A 23,485-nucleotide genomic window follows, 5' to 3' on the forward strand; every position below is an offset into this window, starting at 1 on the left:
TAATGCACAGGTCGTCTTCGCCAGGCGGTGCGGAGGGCTGCGTGCTCGCGTGAGGTGCGGGGAATCCAGCTGGGTACCAGCGTCGGGTGCGGACACCAGCATCGCAAACGGTGATTGAAAAGAAACAAGCCCTAAAAAGAGGTAGAAAAAATTCTGCTATGGGTGTTGAAATCAGCGCAAAAACCCGTCTCTTCACAAGAGAAATAAGGCTGGGGGGGGTTGAATTTTCCGAACCCGATCAGAGGTCGCTAAGCTGGAGTCTGCTTGGGAACGTGCTCCGTGTCTTCTCACCTCTGCCTGCCTCCTGCCTCATCGGCGTAGCTTTCCTTCCAGTAGTTTTGTTGCAATTACGCTCTTCCCTTGACAAAAGTAAATAAAACAACCCTGACATACTCGGCAATTCTTTGCAGATGGCCCTTGTTTTCCCCTGTCTGGTTTTGATGCCGGCTTTGCTTTTTTCCCGTCGACGGAATGTAAATGAAACAGCCCTGACTTATCTGGATGCTTGTGCGAAAGAATCATCATCAGCCGTAACGACGGCCCGCATTTAGGAAAATCCTGACCCCAAATCCGATGCTTCGTCACTCTGGGTGTGCCCGAGATGTGGCCGAGGATGCGAGAGGAGCAGGAAAACCTGCTGTGCTCAATGCACCGTTGCCTTCAGTCCCTCCGCTCCCAGACTTTGGGATGCTGTTGCTCAAAACAAGAGCCTCCAGGGGCTTTGCACCAAAGGAAGGGACTTGGGTTTTGTGCCTGCGGGGTCCTGGTGGGGGAAGGGACCCTCTGCCGAAGCCGTTTTTGTTTTTAAGGTGTGATCTGTGCGTCGCGGAGAGCCTCCAGTCCAAACGCTTGGTCGTGGTGGTGTTTGTTGACATTGGAAAGGCCGTTTGGGGAACGGCGGCTGCGAGCTGAGCCGGGACACACGCTTTGTTGTGAGGATGGTTCTGTGTCCTCACTGATAGTTTGGAGATAGGCACCTTGGGTGGCTGGCAGCAGAAGCCAGATAAAAATGCGGCGGGAGGGCACCGGGCCGCTCAAAAGCTGTTGAAGACTCATCCAAAAGCAGCTCTTGTTCCTGGCTGGCTAAATATCAACCTCCTTGGATGCAGGTTGGTTTGCCTGATGGGCTCGGGCTGGCTTTATCCCGAGAGGATGCTCTGGATGTTCTCTGCTGAGCACACCGCTGGGACAGACCACAAACAGCCCCAGCTGGAAGCCCTCCTGCCACCGGTGACCTGGGGAACGTCCTCCTCCGCTTGGGAGAGGGAGCAGCAGCTGGAAAACCCCTGGTTTGGATCCTGCACGCGGCGTCTGCGGGGTGCCGAAGGGAGATCTGCAAGAACAGGGTATCTGTTGATGGGCAGATGCTGTGTTCGCACGCTCAAGGCATCGTTTGATGGCCCACAAAGAGGTTATTGAGGGCTCTCGTCACCCCCAAATACCGGCAGAGCTGCGTCCCGGTGCTTTTGGGGGCAGCCAAGAGCTTTCACGGCTTTGATTTCTTCGTTGGTTTTTTTTGGGATGGGGTGGAGCCGCACTGCTGGGGGCATTTCTCCAGCTGAACGCCAACTCCCTGAGCCACGGGGGTTTGCGGTGGATGTGCGACGGCTGGAGAAGGGGGTGGCTACCCGGCACCAGCGTTTTGAAATGCCCACGAAAGCGGCTCTAACATTTGGGAGATGAAGCTGCCGAAGGCAAAACCTGCTGGGAGACATCGTCCTACTCCGAGCATCCTCTCCGACCCCAGCCCCCTTGGAGCAGCCAAGCCTGGGAGCTGGGATTTGGCTTCCAGGGTGTTCAAAGCTACAAGTTTCAGATAAGATAATCTGTGGATCTCCTCGCAGCAAAGACCTTCCAGTGAGTCCGAGAGCAACAAGCCTGTCTGCCTCCGTGGCAGCGTGCCCGGCACCTTTATAACCACACTGCTCGTGCTGCTTCGCACTGGACTATTTAGCATTTTTCCAAGGCTCTCCAAGCACCAGTACATTAAATTGGTGATAGCAAAGGGCTTTTATTAGTGTCTCCTTACTCTGAATGATGCCACTGTGAGCAGTGCGGGGCGTGGATACTGCTGGATTATAACATTGATTTTACTTTATTTTTTTAAATATATTTCCCCACCCACCCCCCCACCCCGCCCCAGTGATGCGCCGTTGTTGTTTTCGTTTACCAGTTTCTAGATCACAGATCCATTGGATCTTTGGACTCTACGCAGGGTATTTATTCAGCTTTTCCTTTACAGAGTGACCTTTTAAAATAGGTTTGTATGGAGATAGGCTTAGAGTATTTACATTTGTGTTAGCTGGGGGAGTCAGCCCCTTCCCAGCTCCAGCAGGGTGATCTTCCTGGGTAAGCAGGAGCAATCCCAGATCCCAGTACCTATCCCGGTGCCCTCTCCTCTCGGCACCTGGCTACGGGTTAGTTACGCTACGGCTTGTTACGAACGCCCACCTGCTCCTCTCGCAGATGGGCTTTGCATCGCGTGTTTGCTTACCCTGCGCTTAAAACAACCCACCTTTCACCCTGGGGAAGATGACGGTTTGGAACGAATCTCTCCCCTCCCACGAGCCGAGGATGCTTCCGTCCTAAAGCCGGCAGTTGGCTGGTGCTCATCGGCTCCGGTTCGCATCCGTGGGGAAGGGGGAAGGGTTTGTCCCACTCCCACCTTTGCTGCTGATGCCTTGGTGTTGTGGCTCAGTTTTTGTTTTTTTTTTCTCTCCATTTTACTATTTGATTTTTTTCCCTCCCTTCTCTTACGCAGCGACCAGGACAGGGGCCGATTAACCCCTTCGCCAGATATAATCGTCCTCTCTGATAATGAGGCATCCAGTCCCCGTTCCAGCTCTCGTATGGAGGAAAGGCTTAAGGCAGCAAATCTTGAAATGTTTAAGGTAAGAGCTTTCTGTGCTGTCCCGAGCCGCTCCGCTGCCGGCGGTGGGGTGGTGGGGTGTCTGCTTTGCTGAAGAATTTGGGAGTTAAGGGGGTTTCTGAGCAATGTGGGAACTTCTGGGCATAACGAGCCGGTTCTCGCATCCTTGGTTACCTGTGGTACAAACTCTCGCTTGTATGAAATCTGCCGCCTGCTCTCTTGCCACCAAGGCACCGGCAGCAGGTTTCGGCGGTTGGAGTTCTGATTTTCCGCCTCTTTTTGTAGGGTAAAAGCATAGAGGAGCGACAGCAGCTGATCAAGCAGCTCCGGGATGAGCTACGGCTGGAGGAGGCCAGGCTTGTGCTGCTGAAGAAACTGAGGCAAAGTCAGCTGCAAAAGGAGAACGTGGTGCAGAAGGTGAAGCTCTGAGCAGCGGCGCTGGGGGCGAGGTGGGATAAGGGGAAGGCGCTTGGCCTCCGAGCAGCCTGCTAGCGGGCAAACACCAAGAATTTCTCTGCTCTCGGACCTTCCTTTACTCCACATTTGCCCCCCTGTGTGATATTCTTTACCAAAGCGTGGCTGTAGCAAACCCGCATCCCGTCCCACCTAGCGTGCTGCCCTCAGGGCCGGCTGAGAAGATAAATCTCTGCGGCTCTGAAGTATTAGTACTTGATGTAATGTCAGCGAGGCTTGGTCTGCGTCGCTCCTGTGCATGGATTTCCTTTCCACACGCCGTGTGCTGACGCCACTTCTCATTTTCTCTCCATCTAGACTCCAGTTGTCCAGAATGCGGCGTCTATTGTCCAGCCATCTCCTGCTCATGTGGGACAGCAGGGACTGTCCAAACTTCCCTCCAGGCCTGGAGCTCAGGGGGTTGAGCCTCAGAACTTAAGGACATTACAGGTGAGCCTTCCTGATGCCCGTTCGCTGTGCAAAAGACTTAATTGTGCTTGGGGCGCACATGACGCTGCATGTTGGTCTCTGCCCGAGATGCTTTTTCCAAGAGGCAGGTAGATGCTGGCGGTTCTCAGCACCATGAGTAGGACAGCCTGGTGTCCCACAGGTGGGCTGGGACGTTCTCCCTGCAGGCAAACTCATCTCCGGAGCCGATGGGCAGAGGCTGAGCCATCCCTGTGATCCCAGCTCTCGGCTCCTTGCGTGGCGTGTGCTGGGAGGTCGGGATGCTCTGCCGCTTCACAAGGGGCAGATATTTCCAGCAGCGAGCTCTGGAGGTTTGTCCAGCTGATGATTCGGGTTGTGTGAGGTGGAAGGAGCTGAATTGAGATGTGGTGGCCCTGGAGAAAGCTCTCTGCTGCTTGGTAATGCAAGTTCTGGGGCTGCAGGGAGAAAACTGCTCGTGTGCCCGTGCCCACAGGGATGGCCGGTCAGCGGAGCCACTTTTGGAAATGATGCGGAACGGTCAGAAGGGGAAGAGGGCAACGAAAAATGCAAACAAAGCAGGGAAATGAACTGTTTACCTTCTTTGGGAAAGTGCCGTAGGCAGGGCCAGGGTGCTGTCTGCCACAGCTACCTTTCTGCCCGTGTGCTGGGAGGATGCTAATTCTGGATGACACGGTTGTTTAATGTTGCATGGGGAAACGAGGAGCCAGCGGTGTGAGCTCACTGGAAGGAGGGTGCTCGGTCTGCGTGCGCCTGCGGAGCGGGGTGCTGATGCTGACGGGCGATGGGGATTTCTCCCTGCTCTGCTGCAGGGCTTGGGGTCCCCTGCCACCTCGGGGCACGCTCTTCCCCCTCCCCAAGTGTCCCTCTTCCCCCTCCCCAAGTGTCCCTCTTCCCCCTCCCCAAGTGTCCCTCTTCCCCCTCCCCAAGTGTCCCTCTTCCCCCTCCCCAAGTGTCCCTCTTCCCCCTCCCCAAGTGTCCCTCTTCCCCCTCCCCAAGTGTCCCTCTTCCCCCTCCCCAAGTGTCCCTCTTCCCCCTCCCCAAGTGTCCCTCTTCCCCCTCCCCAAGTGTCCCTCTTCCCCGAGCTCTGTGGCATCAGGAAATGGACTCGGTCCTTTCCGCGGGAGGCTGTCGGTTACATTTTTTCGGTGATATATCGGAATATACAAAGTCCCGGTGCTGGGGTGGCGAACCCAGCTGCTGGGGAGATGCTGTACGGGACGAGGGTGGAGGTGATCCTTCAACGACTCTGCCTGCTTTTGCCAAAAGACTTTTCATTTCAGTCTTGCTGATCATTTACTCCCTCCATTAACCATCTCTTTTGTTTGTGGCATTTGTTTTCTTTGCTATGGCAACGATTCGGGGTCAAGTCTATTGTGGCTTCGCAGTGGGATTGGGCTGGTAAAGGAAACGGGCTTTAGGAGAAGAGGAAACGCATTGTTTGCATGGTCTTTGTGAAGCTTTTCTTATGTGTGACAGCGAAGAACCTCGTCTAGAACAAGTTGGAATAAAAAAAAGAAAGGGGGGAGGGAGAAAAAAGTGGTTGGATGGGAGGTGTTTAGTGTTTTGAGATCATCTCTGATGAAAAAAATGGAGCTTTTCTACCTGCCACCCCCCCGATCTGGCGGTGCTGAGCCGCGAGGAGCTTGAGGTGAGCGGAGCCTGGCTCAGGTCTTCCCAGTTCTGCTCTCACGGATCTGTGTGCCCGGTGCTGAGGCCTGCCGCACGCCTCCGCGTTCCTGCACCAGGGCAAACACCCATCTCCCTCTTCCTCAGGACTCAGAACTCGGGCACCGCTGTGAATTCTGGTTTTAATAGCTCTGTGCAGCTGGCCAGCAGCCGCCTCCTTAATTTTTTTTCCTAAATCCCCTCTTTTCCCCTCGCGTTCTTCCATCTCGATCAGATTGACGGCGCTGTTTTTAATGCAAAGGCAGGCCACCTATGTGTGTCTTGACAATTATCTTCCAGAACATCCCAGCCTAGATCCTGAAGGTCCTATCTTCTTCCCAGTGAGCTGGCTGGCTGCTGGGAAGCGGTTGCTTTGTGAGATTATTGCCCCTTGTCCTGACTCAGGTGCAGTTCCAGCCTCTCTACAGAAAATAGGTTGACTTGAGACATCCTCCCTCCAGGCCGAATAGCCGTGATTATTTAAAATAAAGGACAATTAGAGGAAAACTTCAGTTCTTTGAGTGCTGTCTCGCGTTAGAAGTTCACCGGAATTACAGAGGAGTGGAAATGCTCTGCTGTTGCAGAGCCTGATCAGGGAACTCCAGATTCTGGGGTTTTTTTTTTAATTTTTTTTTTATTATTTTATTTTTTATTTTATTTATTTCTTGTTCCCTCTCTCGACAGGGTCACAGTGTCATTAGGTCTGCCACAAACACGACTCTGCCCCATATGCTTATGTCACAGCGTGTGATCGCTCCGAACCCTGCCCAGCTCCAAGGGCAGCGGGTTCCTCCTAAACCTGGCCTCATCCGCACTACAACTCCGAGCATGAATCCAGCCATCAACTACCAACCGGTAGGTTACTGGTTTTTCCCTGGGTTTTGGGCACAGCTGCCTGGTGGGATGAGCGAGGAGGGGAAATAGGAGGAAATTCCGAGTCGGATGAGGCGCTCAGAGCTCAGTGTGAATACGTCGGAGCGAAGCCTGCAGGTGGAAATCTACCCCAAGCGTGGACCAAGACGCCTGTCCTTGACCCGCATGGAAGGATGAAGTGATAAATAATTGTAAAACTTCGTATTGGGAGCTGCTGGCTCCCACAGGGCTGGTTCATCCCAGCTGGAACAGCGACGCGAGGGGACCAGTTCGGGAGCAGCGCTGGTTTCTCTTCCCGCAGCCCTCGCTCACGTGTGCGTTTCTTCCGCTTCTCTCCACCGGCGCAGCGCAGCGAGCTCCCTGCGGTCAGCAAGCTGTGGATGCTTAAACCTGTTTGTTTCGCTTTTGGAAGAATGGCAAGGCTTCCATGAAGACTGGGAATGGAGGGGAGGGGAAAAAGAACGACACTTTCCAGTTCTAGCCCTGGTAAAACAATCCGACCTTCCCGGCGAACAGCCTTGGTCCCTGGGCTGCATCTCCCACGCGTGGGACAGTGTCCGTTCCTCACCTGGGCGGAGATGCTCTGTGCGTGTGCGGGCCCAAATGAACAACCCCTCCTCGTTCCTTTGGGGTTTGTGTCCAGTTCTTAAGCCGTTCAGTCTGCCCTAACGATGGGATGGGATGGGATGATGTGCCAATTATAAACATGACGAGGCAACAGTCTGAAAGCCTTGCAGCCGAACAACTGTCAGACAGAGCTAATTACATGTTCGATCAAAAAATCCCACCCCAACTGCTCTTACAGGAAGAGTTGTAAGTTTTTTGGTGTTAATTCATCAACTATTTAAAATGGCATGAGTTGGCTCTGCTAATAATTTTCCTGGATCTCCATTAGAGCACCGCCTTTGGGATTAGCGTGGTCCTCTGCCTTTTTTCCCCAACCAGCGAAGCATTAGCAGTCCTAAAACAGAAAACTGGGGCAAACCGATGGATCTTCTGTTGGCTATTTGCGATCGACGTGACCGTGGCCCCCGAGCTTTGGCAGCCGACCCCCTTTGAGTCGCTGAGGGGGTCGGTGACTGTTTGGGGTCTTCCCTTTTGCACTCATGGATGTGTTTGTACCCTGGGAAACAGGTAGATGGGGTGAAGGGCTGGCAGCAGCCCTGCCGGGGCTTAAATAGTTTGCAGGCTGATGGCTTTTTGTCACAAAAGACCACGCAAGCCGCATCCTCAGGTCAGCAGAAGTCTTTGTGCTTTGCTGCCGTCACGTGCCAGAGGGACTGCGCATCCAACGGAACGGAGGATGCAGGAGAAAGCTGCTGGAAATGGAAGAGGAGGGAATTGGCACATGCGGAGCACCTGTGTGGGAGGGGACGGCCACCATCTGGTAGCGGGGATGCTGCCTGGGCGCCTGCCAGAGCAGCGAAGCAAGAGGTGGAGGAGCGGAACGCGACAGCGAGCGATGGTGCCTGCGTGTGAATCACGGCGCTCGGTGCTGCCTACGCTCGCTGGTGCCGACGCCGGGTCCCCAGGCCGGGCCCTGCCCCCACCTTCCCTCTCCCGCAGAAGCCCCAGCGCTGCGTTATTGCAAGGACCGCGATGAGCTCCCCGCTCCCGCATCCCAGCACGACTCCCACGGTCCTTGCGGGAGCGTTTGCCCTCGGAGGGTTGTGCGAAGGCGCCTTGGCTCGTCGTCCGGGTGACTTCAGCTGTGGCTGGGGGGCTGTGTTAATTTTCTGTATTAATCCTCATCTCCTCTTCCCCTCCAGCAATCAAGTTCTTCTGTTCCTTGCCAGCGTACGTCGTCTTCAGCCATCTATATGAACCTTGCCTCCCACATCCAGCCTGGCACTGTCAACAGGGTGTCGTCGCCGCTCCCCAGCCCCAGTGCTCTGAACGATGCCGCCAACTCCCAGGCAGCTGCCAAGCTTGCCCTCCGCAAGCAGCTGGAAAAGACACTGCTGGAGATCCCCCCCCCCAAGCCGCCCGCTCCCCTGCTGCATTTCTTGCCCAGCGCAGCCAACAGCGAGTTCATCTACATGGTGGGGCTGGAGGAGGTGGTGCAGAGCGTTATTGACAGCCAAGGTGAGCGCGGGGGGCTGCAGCCTTCCTCCATCGCCGCGCTGACCGCGCTCCCGCCTGCCATTTCCGATTTTTATTTTCATTTTTTGCCAAACACCAAAATGTGCGGCTTGCGAGGCTGGGGGAGCGCGGTGGCTGGTCTTAGCGCAGCCGGGGGTGCAGAGCCGGGTCCCCCCTGGCGCTGGCCAGCCCCATGGACACAGAGCCGGTCTGGTGGGGCTAGTAGCCTCCACATGCCGAGCCTGCAGCTGGCCCTGGGGCTTGTCGGTTGGTGGCCACCTGGGGGAGGGGTCTCCCCGGCTCTTCCCTGGATGAATGTTGGGGAGCTGAGATGCAAAATCCTCGGGGCTGTGACTGCCCGGGGTCCCGTCCTGGTGGGGTTGTGGAGGTTTTAGCTCCCACCTCACCGTTCCCTACGGGCTGTCAACTCCCAGGTGGATGGGATGGGGATGGGGATGAGATGAGGATGAGGATGGGGATGAAGATGGGGTGGGATATGATGGGATGGGATGATGGGATGGAGCCTGTGGTACGCCTCTGGCTCGCCTGTCTCACCCTTCAGTTTTTTATAGTCCTGTAGAGCTGGTCCCAGCACTGCCAGGTCGTTCTGTCCCTGGGGCAGGAATGCTGTGTCTCTCCCAGGATGCTGGGATCTTGCCCAGAGTGGGCTTGACGTTGGTGCAACACTGTCCTGAAAATCCATTTATTTACCGGGACCTGCGTGATGGTGCGCGCGGGGGCCTGTTGCTGTCGTGCCCGGGATGGCGGAGGTGGTGTGGGAATGGGGGGGGCTGTCCTGTTTTCCCCCCTAATTCCCATCGGCGGTGCCTTCGCAGGGAAAAGCTGCGTGTCCCTCCTGCGTGTGGAGCCCTTTGTCTGTGCCCAGTGCCGCACCGACTTCACCCCGCACTGGAAGCAGGAGAAAAACGGGAAGATCCTGTGCGAGCAGTGCATGACGTCCAACCAGAAGAAAGCACTGAAGGCAGAGCACACCAACCGGCTGAAGAACGCCTTCGTGAAAGCTTTGCAGCAGGAGCAGGCAAGTACACAACCCCTCTTGCTTCGCTCCGGGGCTCCCCGCTCCCCTTCCCGTGGCACGGCGGGGTTCCCCCATACGTCAGCTCCAGGAATTTGGTTTCTCTGTGGGGCTGGTGGGGGTGCCCAGCTCGGTGCCCGGAGCTTCTAAGAGCATAAAGCTGGTGCTGAGGATCCAGGGTGCGATGTTTTCCCCCTGGATTCGTAACTGGAGGGCTGGCTGGGGACAGCTGCCTTCCCTCCCTGGCTTTGCCGCTGACTTTCCTGGAACTGTGCGGGGAAGGCGCTTCACCACTTGCTGCCTTATTTGTGGAAGGGAAGGGAATTTGCTAAATTCCTGTGAGAAATCAGGGTTAGAGAACTTGTTTCGAGGCTCTGGGGTGAAATAAACCAGAAGCATCATTTGTGAACGGTTAAAAAAAAAAAAACAAAACCCAAATATGAAGTGGAATCTGGCTGCTGCCAAATGGGATGTGCCTGCTTTGCAGAAGAGTCTTTGGGCTGTTTGTCGCGAGTGGGTGCAGAGATAGAAAAGCTGTTCGTGTTGGCTGCGGCGGGACTGCGGCTCCTTGGGAAAGCTGCAGCCAGAGTTTCGGTGGTTTTCCAATAAAAAAAAGTGTGGGGAGAGGGTCCTGCTTCCCCCCTCCCCAGGAATGCCACCCGTCAGCCCCGCTTGCAGCGCCGGAGGGGTCAGCTTGGGCCCGTCGTTCCCTGCCGGGGAGGTGCGGTGTAACGGGATGGCGTGCGCCTCTGAGGATGCTTCTGCTTCGTTTTGCTCAGGAGATCGAGCAGCGACTACAGCAGCAGGCAGCCTTGTCCCCCACTGCAGCTCCAGCCGTCTCCAGCGTCAGCAAACAGGAGAACATCATGCGGCACCACACGCTCCGGCAGGTGAGCGCCGTCCCTTCTCCCATCGCTCCGGCGCTGCGCGGCCCCTCGGGATGCTGGAGGGAGGTGCGAGCATCCCGCTGCCTTCGCTCCCACAGCAGCTTCGGGGCCGGGCTGCCCTTCCTCCTGGCAGCCGGAAGGTTTGCTTTGAGCCCGAGTCCCCTGCAACATGGTGGCTGCTGGTGGGCTCCTCTCCCACCCCCTCCCCTCTGCATCCCTCCCTTGCCGGTGCCGTGCCGTCCAGTACGGAGCCCGCAGCACAGCACTCTGCTGCCTGCTCACGCGCCTTGAAGAGAGCGATGTGCAAACTATATTTTCCACGTACTGGCCAAAACCGGTGACTGATTCTTCACCCTCTGGCTACGGCTGCTTCCAGGCTGCCTTCCTACCAGCTTTTATTCTCCTCTTCCTCAGGCTCCGCAGCCCCAGAGCACTTTGCAGCGTGGCATCCCCACCTCTGCCCGCTCCATGCTTTCCAACTTTGCGCAGGCACCCCAGCTCTCCGTGGCGGGTGGTCTCCTCGGCATGCCAGGTAACGTCCCCCGTCCATGCCGCGCCGGGATGGGGCTGGGGGCCAGGCGGAGAGCGGGATGGGTCAGTCACTCTGTGCCTGCTCTGATTTTTGGGGAAGGGGGATGCGTTGCCACCAGCACAGGGAAATGGTGATCGTGGTGCTTCGGTCACCAAAGGGGGGGACCTCGGAGCGCAGGGGTGTGTTGGGGGGGTCCCCACCTGCTTTTCTCACCCCTCTGCAGGTGTTAACATCGCTTACCTGAATGCTGGGATCGGAGGCCACAAAGCGTCGAGTTTGGCGGACCGGCAGCGGGAATACCTTTTGGATATGATCCCACCCCGCTCTATATCGCAGTCCATCAGTGGACAGAAATAACGCCTATTGACCGTCCCCCCCTTCCTCCCCACCTCCGTCGCATGCAGTGCCTGTACTGGTGCCTACCGTACACGGGGAAAAAAAAAAAAAAAAAAAAAAAAAAAAAGACAAAAAAAAAAAAGAAACAAAAAACAAATGAAAAAAACCCCACAAAACAAACAAACAAAACAAAAAAAAAAACATTTCAAACCTTCAGCGACCTGTCCTTTTTCCGAACCTTAACTACTTTGGTTTTCTATAGCAGTGAGAGGTCACGTCCTTTGCCCGAGGTCAGAACAATGTCTGCTTGAAATCAGCATTCTCCATGTGTTAAAGCTTGTTTTATGCTATTTTTTTGTAATGACAAAGCATAGAATTTTTAATTGTGTTGTGAGGTTGTTTTTTTTTTTTTCTCCTTGTTTTTTTTTTCTTGGGGTTGGTTTTTTTTTTGTTCCCTCCTCCTTTGCTCAATGGATGGTTAAAACTTTTTTTCCTTTCCAGAGACTTTCTAAGGGCATCCACTCGACTTTAAGTGACCGTTAATTTTTTTTAAAGGGCAGCCCTATGCTGACTTATGGGGAAACGGGGGCAAAGAGTTGCGATGGGCTGGAGCCCGGACCACCGCCCGTGGTGGGGTGCTACAATTCCCTTGGCTTGGCAGACGAAGTCAGGAGCTGCCGACCCCGACACCCGTGCTCCCATCTCTCTTCCCGGAGGAAGGGAAGCCCGGTTTGGTGAGGAGCCGGTGCCCGCGGCCATCAGCACCGACGGGGTCGACTGGACGGTGCTGGCGACCCCCTTGACCGACCCAAGGAGCCCGGCGAGGCGCAGAGGGGTGTCAATGGTACCCGGTGAGCCCCTGGCGTGGCGGGCAGCTGCCGTTGTGCGTGGCGGTGGCGGTGCTTCTCGGCGGGCTCTAGAGCAGACTGCGAATGACCGGTGGCCTTGGGCGCGGTGAGTCCCCCTCCTCTCCTTTCCGCGCTCTTGCATGCTCCGGAGCCGCTTGCGGTCACCGTCACCTGCTGCCAGCCCTCGTGGATGATGGGGACGGCACCGGCATCGCCGCGTGGTACCAGGGCTGCGGCCGGCGGTTAACGAACCCAAAGCAAGAAATAAGCCGCGAAAAGTCGTCTTGAGAAACGCTCGATTTGCACTTAACCTTCACACTAACGGGCCCTCCCCTCCTCTTCCTCCTCCTCCTCCTCTGACCCCTGCCCCAGCCAGTGGGAATCGTGCCCCAGCTGCCGGAGAGCCCCCGGCAGAGGTGCCCCCCCATCCCCTCGCCCCCGCCAGGACCCGTTGGTGCCCAAACCCGAGTGTCTGCGCGGAGGTTTGCCACTCCCGGAGTTTTCTGAGAGTTTTCTGGTTGTTTTTTAAAAATATATTGATTTTTTTTAATTAATTTTCCTTTTTTCATTTTTTTTTATTATTATTATTATTTTCCCCCTGACATTCAAATTTTCTCGTGCAATTTTGAAGCGCCAGCTCGCCCGTGGGGAGCTGCTCGACGGGTGGGGGGGGGCAGGAGCACCCTCCCAGCAATGGGGACAAGGCGTCTTCTCTCCCAAAATGCCACCCCTCCACCAGTGAGGGGGACCCCCACCCCACCAGCAGCCCCCCCCTCAATGAGCACTTAACCCCTGAGGGGTCTGGGTGCCCCGACCCCCCCACCCCCCACCCCGGGGCCCTCCAGAGGCAAAAGGATTATTTTTTTTATTATTTTGGGGTTTTTTTGGTTCTTTGGAAGCTAATGAAGCATAGTGACGTATATATATATACATATATATATATTTTTGTGGGGTTTTTTTGTTTTTAATCTTGTTTAGCTGGCTCCCCCCCTTCCATGCCCCCCCCTCCCTGGGATGCTGAGATCCTTTTCCAAGCTTTTCTCACCCTGCTTCCACGGGAGCACTTTGACGAACTGTTTTTTCTTGGCTAAACCTGAATTTTTGCTGATTTTGGGGTGGGTTTGTTTCGTTTTATTGGCTGATCCTTCATCCCCCCCACCAGGGTCCTTGGTCGAGCCCCCCATGTGCCCCCCATATCTCGCTCAAGTGCCATTCTCCCCTATCAGGTGTTACCGAGAGGTGCGAGGTGACCTGGGCGCATGGGTTGAGGTGAAATTATAAAAAGTATGAAAAAAATTACCCCAACAAACAAACAAAAAAAACCAATGATGAGAAAAACCACAGAAAAAAAAAGTAAAAAAAAAAAAAAAGAAAAAAAAATTCCCCAAAACCAAGTGCAATACTTAACGCCGAGGCTCTCCCGCCGGAGCCGGGGGGCGGCTGGGGGGGGAACCGATGGAGAACAAGACGCCGACTTCATGGTGCTATAAGTGAAATGCGCTCCCGGGGATGGGGGGTCCCGTTTTTTGCTCCCCCCCCTCCCCCCATCTTGGTGGGCCACTGGGGGGGTGGGGGGGTTATGGGGCTGGGCTGGGGTGGGAGCCTTGGCCCTGGGGTCTGCAGGCAGTTCCCCCCCCCGCCCAGGCCCAACAGACCCCAAAGCCGTGCCGGGGGTCTCGCCGGGCCCCCCCCAGGCTTCGGCTGTGACCTGCGCAGGTTTAACAGGTTTTTTTTTGTTTTCTGTGTTTTTGTTTTTTTTTTTTTTTTTTTTTTTTTGGCTTGAGCCCTCCCCACCCCCCCAGCCCCCAGGGATGTGATGTACGGTAGAAATCCCCCCCCTCCCTTTTTTCCCCCCTCCTCTGGATGCAGAAATAAGGATTTCTTCCCGCTTTTGTTGCATTTCTTTTACAGCTAGGGGTAGATCCGCTTGTGAAAATGCTTTTATTGGGATTTTTTTTTTTGAGGGGAGGGGGTGGTGGTGGGGTGGGGGTTGTTTTGGTTTTGGTTTTGTTTTTTTTTTGGTTCCTCCAAAGGCATAACCCGTTCCTCCTCTAACTTCTCCCCCCTGCCCCCCCCCGGCCCCGACCCTTCATTAGCTTATGATATTGCTGCCGAAATGTTATAACAAGGACTCATTCGTGTATATAAGCTATTTCTCGACACGTTAAAAAAAAAAAAAAAAAAAAGATAAAAAAATACAAAAAAGAAATAATAAAAAAAATTGTACATTGTGTAGAAAAAAAAAAGACAAAAGAAAAAAAAAAAAAGAAAAATCCGGAAAGCGAACCCGCCTAGCCATGGGTGTTGTGGAAGTCGTCACGTCCTTCTCGTAGTGTGACCTCGTGTGTATGACATGAAACGTGCAAAAGGGGGGTTCCCGGCAGCTCGGCTCGGCTGGGGGGGGGGGATGGTGCTGGGGGGGGGGACACGGGACCGGTGGCCCCCCCCCGGCCCCGGCGATGCACTGGTGGCGGCGGCCACCTCCCGAATCTGTGCCTTTCACACACACGCAAACTGGGACCCCCCCCGCGGCACCAGCAGCCCCGGAGGCAGGGAGGGGGTGTCCCACAAAAATGAGGGGGGGGGCCAGCGCGCTGAGCACGGGGGGAGCGGGGCCGGGGGGGGGACGAGTATTATAAACTGTAACTGTATTTGCACTGTTTTTATTATTGCATTGGCATATATACAATATACATCTATAACAACCTGCGGTCTGCGGCCTCCTTCCTCTTCCTCTCCCCCACCCCTGAGCCCGCCGCGACCCCCCCTGAGGTTAACCCCAGCCCTGGGGCTTCAGCCTCCGTTCCCGGGGTCTCAGCTCCAATTTGCACCGTTTCAGCTCAAATTTCTGGATTTCAGGTCAAATTTGTGGGATTTTGGTACCAATCTGTGGGATTTCAGCTCAGATTTGCAGCATTTCAGGCCCGCTTTCTGGCTTCTGGGCAGAATCTATGGGATTTTAAGCCAAACTTGTGGAATTTCACCTCAAATTTGAAGCATTTCAGGCCCTATTCTTAGATTTTGGGCTGAATTTATGGGATTTCAGCTCCAATTTCTGGATTTCAGGCCAAATTTGAAGGATTTTAAGCCAAATTTGTGAATATCACCTCAAATTTGCAGCATTTCAGGACCGAATTCTGGCTTTGGGGACAAATTTGTGGGATTTCAGCTCCAATTTCTGACTTTCAGGCCAAATTTGCAGGATTTTAAGCCAAATTTGTGGGATTTCACCTCAAATTTGCACCACTTTAGGACCAGTTTCTGGCTTTCAGGCCAGATTTGTGGGATTTTGGTACCAATTTGGTGGGTTTTAGTCCAGTTTCTGGATTTCAGGCCAAATGTGCAGCATTTCAGGCCCAGCTTCTGGATTTCAGGCCAAATTAGTGGGATTTAAAGCCAAATTAGTGAGATTTCAGACCAAATTAGTGGAATTTCACCTCAAATTTGCAGCATTTCAGGTCCAATTTCTGGCTTTTGGGTTGAATTTGTGGGATTTCAGCTCCAATTTCTGCATTTCAGGCCAAATTTGTGGGATTTTGGTACCAATTTGCAGGATTTCGGCTCAAATTTGCAGCATTTTGAGACCAATTTCTGGCTTTTGGGCCAAATTTGCAGGATTTTAAGCCAAATTTCTGGATTTCAGGCCAAATCTGCAGCATTTCAGGCCCGATTTCTGAATTTCAGGCCAAAATTTTCAGGATTTTAAGCCCAATTCATGGGATTTCAGCTCCAATTTGCAACACCTCAGGACCATTTTCTGGCTTTCAGGCCAAATTTGTGGGATTTTGGTACCAATGTGGTGGATTTTAGGCCAAATTTCTGGAATTCAGGCCAAATTTGGTGGATTTCAGCCTTAATTTGTGGGATTTTGGCTCCAATTTGCAGCATTTCAGGCCAAATTTGCAGGATTTTAAGCCAAATTTGCAGCATTTCAGGCCCAATTTCTGGCTTTTGCGACAAATTTGTGGGATTTCAGCTCCCATTTCTGGCTTTCGGGCCAAATTTGCAGGCTTTTTAGCCAAATTTGTGGGATTTCACTTCAAATTTGCAATATTTCAGCTCCGATTTCTGGCTTTCAGGCCAAATTTGTGGGATTTTGGTACCAGTTTTTAGAATTTCAACTCAATTTGCAGCATTCAGGCCAAATTTCTGGATTTCAGGCTGAAATTATGGGCTTTTAAGCCCAAATTGTGGGATATCACTTCAAATTTGCAACATTTCAGATCTGATTTCTGGATTTCAGAGCAAATCTGTGGGATTTTAGGCCAACTTTCAGGAATTTGGACCAACTTCCTGGCTTTCGGGCCAAATTTGTGGAATTTTAATCCAATTTTTTGGGATTGCAGCTTAAATTTGCAGTATTTCAGCCCTGATTTCTGGCTTTGGGGCTGAACTTGTGGCATTTCAGCCCCAATATCCGCTTTTTGGGCCAAATTTTCAGGATTTTAAGCCAAATTCACGGGATTTTGCCTCCAATTTGGAGCTTTTCAAGCCCGATTTCTGAATTTCAGGCCAAGTTTGCAGGAGTTTGGTACCATTGTGGTGGATTTTAGGCCAAATATCTGGAATCCAAGCCAAATTTCGTGGATTTCAGCCTTAATTTGTGGGATTTGAGCTCAAATTTGCAGCATTTCAGGCCTGATTTCTGAATTTCAGGCCAGGTTTATGGGGATTTGAAGCCAAATTTGTGGAATTTCACCTCAAATTTGAAGCATTTCAGGCCCGATTTCTGGATTTTGGGCCAAATTTATGGGATTTCAGCTCCAATTTCTGGCTTTCAGACCGAATTTGTGGGATTTTAAGCCCGATTTCATTATTTCAAGCTAAATTTGCAGGATTTTAAGCCGAATTTGAAGCATATCAGGCACAATTTCTGGCTTTTGGGCCGAATTTATGGGGTTTCAGCTCCGATTTCTGGATTTCACGCCAAATTTGCAGCATTTCAGGCCGATTTCTGGATTTCAGGCTAAATTTGCAGGATTTTAAGCCAAATTGTGGGATTTCACCTCTAGTTTGCAGCATTTCAGCCCCGATTTCTGGCTTTCAGGCCAATTTGCAGGCTTTAAACCCAATTCATGGGATTTCAGCCTCAGTTTGCGGGACTTTGAGTCCAATGTGCAGCATTTCAGTACCAATTGCTGGCTTTCAGGCCAAATTTGTGGGATTTAATCTCAAATTCGCAGCGTTTCAGGCCCAATTTCTGGATTTCAGACCAAATTTGCAGGATCTTGGTACCAATTTATTGGATTTTAAGTGAACTTTCCAGAATTCTGGCCAAATTTGGTGGATTTCAGCCTAAATTTGTGGTATTTCAGCTCCAATTAGCAGCATTTCAGGGCTGATTGCTGGATTTCAGGCCAAGTTTATGGGATTTTGGTCTTAATATGTGGGATTTCAGCTCAAATTTGCAGGGTTTCGGTACCAATTTGTTGGATTATAGGCCAAATTTCAGGATTTAAGCCCAATTTGTGGGATCTCAGCCTCAATTGGTGGGATTTTGGCTCCAATTTGCAGTGTTTCAGGCCCAATTTCTGGCTTTCAGGCCAAATTTACAGGATTTTGGTACCAATTTGGTGGGTTTCAGGCCAAATTTCAGAATTTAAGCCCAATTTGTGTTATTTCAGCCTTGATTTGTAGTATTTTGGCTCCGGTTTTCAGTATTTCAGCCCCAGTTACTGGATTTCAGGCCAAATTTAAGAATTTAAGACCAATCCGTGGGATTTCAGCCTCAGTTCTTGGGATTTTTGGTTCTAATTTGTAGGATTTTGTGCCAAATTTCTGGATATTGGGCCAAATTGGATGGATTTTGGTGTCACGTGGTATTTCAGCCACAATTTGTAGGATTTTAGCCCAAATGTTGTGGGTTTTGCCCTGACTTGCAGGCTGTTGGTCCTGTACTTTGGGCTGTCAGGCTGGATTTGTAGGGTTTCAGCTCCAGTTTGCAGGATTTTGGCCCAAATTTGCAGGATTTCGTCCCCAGTTTGCAGGGAAATGGCACAAAAGCAGCTTTAGGGGAGGTGGGGGTGAGCATGGGGCAGCCCTGGACCCAGATGGGTTGGGGGGGAAAGGGGGGAGGGGGGGCAGGGTGGTCCCCCCATTCCCGGCTGCCATCAGCTTCGGGCTCCCCCCCCTCCGCACCCCCCATCTCCTTTCCCTGGTGCTTCCTCCTCCCCCAGGTTTGCACCCCACCATCTCTGGTGTGACCCCAATGGGGACATCCCTGCTGTGTCCCCCAGCAGAGCTTTGGGTGCAGAGCTGCCCCCCCCCCAGCTCCCATTGCTCCCTCCCCTTTGGGGTGCACCATGCCATGCCCCCCCCTCCACAATTACTCCCCACACTGCCAGCCCCCCACAAGCTTGGCCCTACTGCTGCCTCCTGCTCCCTCAAACCCACCCCCCAGCTCTGCGGTAGCTTTTTTTGGGGTAGGGGGACAACCATCCCCCCCAACCTGAGCTTGAGAACTGGGGGGGAGCAGCCACAAGTGACCCCCAAACTTGCACCTCCAGCAAAAACGGTGGTGCAGGGAGTGTGTGTGTGTGGGGGCATAGCTGAGCTGATGGGGGTGGGGGGGGGACACCTGGCCTTTTGCACAAATTAAAGGTTTTGGTGGGATTTTTTCCTTTTTTTTTTTCTTTTTCTTTTTTTTTTTTTTTTGCATTGTGTTTGAAATCCGGTTTAATGACAAAGCCAAGCCGGTTCGGCGCTGCCGCCAGGGGCTGCGGCCACTGAGGACAAATAATAAGCTAATTTTTGGAGAAAGGATGAAAATAAAATTAAATAAAAATTTTAAAAAAGCAAAAAAAAGCAACCTTTGTAATATTTATCACTTGCAAGCTATGTTTAATAAAGAAAGGAATGGTTTATAACTTTTGATGCGCTGGTGTGGTGAGTTGGGGTTGGGGGTGTGTGTGCCCTGGCTGGGGATGGTTTGGGGGGGATGGAGCCCCTGAATTGAAGTAGGGACCCTCCTCATCCTCAGGGGGATCACCTGAGCCCCCCCACCCCCAGGGGTTGGGGGGCTGATGGCGTTGGTGTCCCCATCCTGGAGCCTTGAGCCCTTGGGTGAAAAACCCCACCCCCGCCTTGGGGGGGACACCCCCACCCCCAGCCCTGCAGTGGGATGGGGGTGACAGCGATGAGTCTTGCTACAAAAGTTTATTTGCCCAAAAAGAGAAAAAAAAAACAAAACGAAAAACAGTTTGTTCATATAAAGAGGGGGACTCTGGGCTGGGGGGAAGGCACTGGTGGCTGGGGCAGGTGACCCAGAGGTGGGGACAGGGACAGGATGCATGCAGGGACAGTGGGACGGACACAGTGACCCGCAGGACAGACATGGGGACCCCCAGGATGGATGTGGGATGCCTGGGGACGCCAGGATGGATGTAGGGAGCTGCAGGACGGATGTGGGGACCCCCAGGATGGACGTGGAGTGCCTAGGGACAGCAGGATGGCAGGACGGATGTGGGGACCCCCGGGAAGGACATGGGGACAGATAGACAAGGGGACGCCTAGGATGGATGTGGGATGCCTGGGGATGGCAGGATGGATGTGGGGACCTGCAGGACAGATGTGGGGACCCCCAGGATGGACATAGGGACCCCCAGGATGGACGTGGAGTGCCTAGGGACAGCAGGATGGCAGGACAGATGTGGGGACCCCTGGGAGGGATGTGGGGAGCTGGGGACAGCAGAGTGGACCTGGGGACTGTAGGGTGAACATGGGGACAGTGGGATAGACCTGGGGACCTGCAGGATGGATGTGGGGACCAGGGGATGGCCGGACAGACCTGGGGACAGCTGGACGGATGTGGGGTACCCAGGGACGACGGGATGGAGGTGGAGACCTGCCAGATGGACATGGGGGAGCCCGCGTGGCAGCTGGTGCTGGTGGGACAGACCTGGGGTGCTTTGGGCACCCGGTCCCAGGACACCCATAGGTGCAGGGCACACCCAGGTGGGGTCTAAATGCGGAGGCGCCCCTCCAGGACCCCCTCCCAGAGTGCGGGGCCAAGGGGCACGTAGGCTTTGGTGGTCTCATCCAGCAGGAAGAGGGGGTCGGGGACGCGAGCTGGGTCAAAGCCTTCCTGCGCCAGCCGCACCTTCTGCTGCTTGAAGGTCTCAGTCATCGCCAGGCGCTCCTGGGAGGGCGATGGGGTGGGCTGGGGACCCCCTGGTCCCCCCATATCCCCCGAGGACCCCCCAGCCCACCCCGTTACCTGCAGCCGGAGGAAGCGGGGCCAAGCGTAGGGCGGCAGCAGCTGCTCCACGTGCCGGTAGAGCGCGGGCCCGTCCAGCCGGCAGCCGGGGCGCAGCACCAGCGCCGCCATCCCAGCGCGACCCTCGTGGCCTGCGGGAAAGGGCAGGGCTGGGGTGGGGGCACAGCCGGGCTGGGGGGCAGTGACACTGGCCCTGGCATGGGGGGGCATCGGTACCTGGCACAGTGACGCCGTAGACGGTGGCTTCTTGCAGGGACTCGTGGGCCACCAAGGCTTCGGCCACCTCCGTGGTGGCCACATTCTCGCCTTTCCACCTGGGAAGGGGATGATGGGGATGAGCAGGATGGGGATAAGCCCCCCAGCCATGCAACGGAGGGGGTGTGGGGCTGCTGCACTGTCCCCATGGGGCAAGGAAGAGGTGGTGGGGGTGCCCCCCCATAGGTGGGGGGCTCTGGCACCTGTATGTGTCCCCGGTGCGGTCACGGAAGCGGACAAACTGGGCCGCATCCTGCTCCATCAGGTCGCCAGTGCTGAAGTAGGTGTCACCCTCGGCGAACACCCCCCGCAGCAGCTTCTGCTCCGACAGCTCCCGGCTGCCGGCGTAGCCCAGGAAGGGGGTCCGGGGGGTCACCGGGGCGATCAGCAGCCCCGTCTCGCCTGCAGGGATGGGGACATGTGATGGGGGGCACCCATGCGGAGACCCCCAAGCCGACCACCCTCCATCCCTGCACTCACCTGTCCCCACACGGATGCAGCGCCCGGCCGCGTCCCGCACTGGTGCTCCCTCCGTCACGTCGTAGCGCACGATCTCGAAGGGCGAGAAGAGCTGGGGAGAGGGGCCGGGTGGGCGTCAGCACCCTGCTGAGCCGGGCGCGGGGTGGGGGGCCACAGCCCCCTCCCCTTTTACCTTGTAGATGAAGCTGCTGCGGCCCACGGCGCCCGGGGTGCCGGTGTAGTTGAAGAGGGTGACGTTGCCCTCGGTCATGCCATAGGTCTCCACGATGCGGATGGCGCCGAAGCGCTGGAGGAAGCTCCGCCAGACGTCGGGGCGCAGCCCACTCCCCACCGCCAGCCGCAGCCCGTGCTCCCGCTCCCCAGGGCGCTGCGGGGGGGCAGGGTCAGATGCGGGGGTGCCCCCCCAGGGTCACCCCCCACCCCAGCTCCATCCCCCCGACCTGGGGCTGGTTGACCAGGTAGCGGCAGAGCTCCCCGATGTACTGGAAGACAGTGACGCCCTCGGCACGACAGTCGTCCCAGAACTGGCTGGCTGAGAACTTCTCCTTCAGCACACAAGTGGCTCCTGCAGAAAGCCGGGATGGGGTGGGGGATCAGCACACGCTCCCCAGCAACATCACCGTGCTGGCCCTGGCTCCCCTGGCCCTGCTCACCGATGCCGATGCAGCCGACGATGCCCAGGAGGGACCCGGCCATGTGGTAGAGCGGCAGCGCCAGGTACACCACGTCCCGGCTGGAGGCTCCCACCAGCTCATAGAAGCTCAGGCACATGATGGACTTGAGGTGGGAGACGCGGGCGGCTTTGGGGAGACCTGGGAGGGGGGACGATGGCGTTGAGCCCCCCCCTGGCTCACCCAGGGCACCCCACCCCGCCAGCCCCAGGCACCCACCGGTGGTGCCGGAGGTGAAGATGTAGAGGCAGGTGTCGTTCATGTCCTCGGGCTGCCAGACGTCCTCGGGCTCCAGCTCCTCCGAGGCCGCGTCCAGCAGCTCCTGCAAGGCCACGACGCCGGGGGGGTACGGCCCCGCGCCCAGCACCCACACCACAATGTCATCCTCCTGCAGGCTGGGCAGGATGGGCTCCACCGCCGCAAACAGGTCTGGGGTGCAGGGGGGGTACAGGCTGGTGTGGGGTAGGTCCAGGGCGCAGCCCATGGCCCCCCCTGAGCGTGGGGTGGGGATGGGGACCCTCCCCACCCGTGCCTGTGGGTAGCACCCCCACCCAGGGTGACCAGGCAGGGCCCATGTGGGGCTCAGCAATAGGGCCAGTTTGGGGGGGGACCAACACATGGCACAACTGGAGGGACCCGTGTGTGTCCCCCCCATCGCCCCTGAGCTGAACCACCCCCGGACCCCCAAGCTGGCCAGACTCCCCCTCCCCTGGAGACCCCCAGTGCCAACCCGGTGCCCCTAAGCCTGTCACCCACAGTGGCCCCGGCACCACCCTGCTGCCCCCCGGTACCTTCCCCCCCCCCCGTCCCCAGTGCCCACAAGCCCCGTCCTTCATCCTTCGCTTGTGCCCCCGGTACCAGCCTGTCCCTTGAGCCTTTGTCACCCCCAGTGCCCCCCCATCTCCTGCAGCCACCCCCTCGCTGTGCCCCCCCATCCCCGGTCCCGCAGCCATTGGAGCCCCCTCCCCATCTCCCCCCGGTGCCCCCTCCATCCTTGCTCCCCCTCTGCCCCCAGAGTCATGCCAGCCCCATCCCCAACTCCCCTGGTCCCCCCCGCAGCCCCGGTCCCATTCCAGCCCCCTCTCCATCACCTGTCCCCGGTGCCCCCCCCTAGCCCCACTCCGCTCCCCGCCCCAGCCCCCTCCCCGGCTCACCGTCCGCCACCAGCAGCGCCCGCGCCCCGCAGGCGCGCAGGCAGTGCCGGAGGGCGGCGGGGCGCAGCGCCGTGCCCAGGAAGGCCGGCCGGGCCCCCAGCGCCGCCAGCCCCAGCCACCCCCAGACGAAGCGCGGCTCGTTGCCCACCAGCAGCCCCACGGTGGTCCCCGGCCCCAGCGCGCCCCCCGCCAGGGGCCGCCCCCGCAGCGCGTTGGCTACCCGCGCCACCCGCCGCGCCGCCCCCCCGTAGGGCTCCGCGCCCGCCGCCGCTCGCAGGAAGGGCCGGCCCGGGGCCTCCCGCGCCGCCCGCAGGAACCGCGCCGCCAGGCTGCCCCCGCCGCCGCCCGCCCGCCGCCGGCACCGCGCCGCCCGCGCCGCGAACGCCAGGTCGGCCCAGAGGTGCGGGCGCAGCAGCCGCTGCAGCAGCACCAGCGCCAGCACCGCCGCCAGCGCCGCCAGCGCCATGGCCCGCCGCCGGCACCCGCCACGCCCCCGGACCACGCCCCCGCCACTGGGAACGCCCCGGGAACGCCCCCGCCACGCCCCACGCCCCCCGGGGCACGCCCACCGCCAACCCCTCGGACACGCCTCCGGCACGCCCCGGCCACGCCCCCGTCACAGCCCGGCCACGCCCCCCCGCCGTACGTCCGGCACCCCCCGCAGGGACCCCGCGCTCCC

General features: G+C 56.4%; 2 protein-coding genes across 5 annotated transcripts in view; one reads left to right on the forward strand and one right to left on the reverse strand.

Annotated features, from left to right (window-relative positions):
• GATAD2B (GATA zinc finger domain containing 2B) overlaps positions 1 to 14,304 on the forward strand; it is a 43,133-nt gene extending 28,829 nt beyond the window's left edge. For all 4 annotated transcript variants that reach the window (XM_080368779.1, XM_080368781.1, XM_080368778.1 and 1 more), the window contains exons 3-11: positions 2,762 to 2,891; positions 3,155 to 3,286; positions 3,641 to 3,772; positions 6,122 to 6,292; positions 8,080 to 8,395; positions 9,229 to 9,431; positions 10,208 to 10,318; positions 10,730 to 10,847; positions 11,071 to 14,304. In XM_080368779.1, coding sequence (XP_080224905.1) covers positions 2,762 to 2,891; positions 3,155 to 3,286; positions 3,641 to 3,772; positions 6,122 to 6,292; positions 8,080 to 8,395; positions 9,229 to 9,431; positions 10,208 to 10,318; positions 10,730 to 10,847; positions 11,071 to 11,204 — 1,447 coding nt within the window. In that variant the 3' untranslated portion in view covers positions 11,205 to 14,304. The remainder of the gene's footprint in view (positions 1 to 2,761; positions 2,892 to 3,154; positions 3,287 to 3,640; positions 3,773 to 6,121; positions 6,293 to 8,079; positions 8,396 to 9,228; positions 9,432 to 10,207; positions 10,319 to 10,729; positions 10,848 to 11,070) is intronic.
• Positions 14,305 to 19,167: 4,863 nt separating this feature from the next.
• On the reverse strand, positions 19,168 to 23,309 carry SLC27A3 (solute carrier family 27 member 3). Its single transcript, XM_080368777.1, has 10 exons — positions 22,807 to 23,309; positions 21,872 to 22,081; positions 21,635 to 21,793; positions 21,422 to 21,546; positions 21,154 to 21,348; positions 20,982 to 21,072; positions 20,705 to 20,903; positions 20,463 to 20,560; positions 20,247 to 20,377; positions 19,168 to 20,168 (listed from the first exon to the last, which is right to left on the reverse strand). Exons 1-10 carry the CDS (start codon positions 23,270 to 23,272, stop codon positions 19,992 to 19,994), a joined length of 1,851 nt encoding a protein of 616 aa, XP_080224903.1. The 5' UTR covers positions 23,273 to 23,309; the 3' UTR covers positions 19,168 to 19,991.
• Positions 23,310 to 23,485: the final 176 nt, after the last annotated feature.

Source organism: Falco punctatus, assembly GCF_963210335.1.
Source record: "Falco punctatus genome assembly, chromosome: 18".
NCBI classification, from domain to species: domain Eukaryota; kingdom Metazoa; phylum Chordata; class Aves; order Falconiformes; family Falconidae; genus Falco; species Falco punctatus.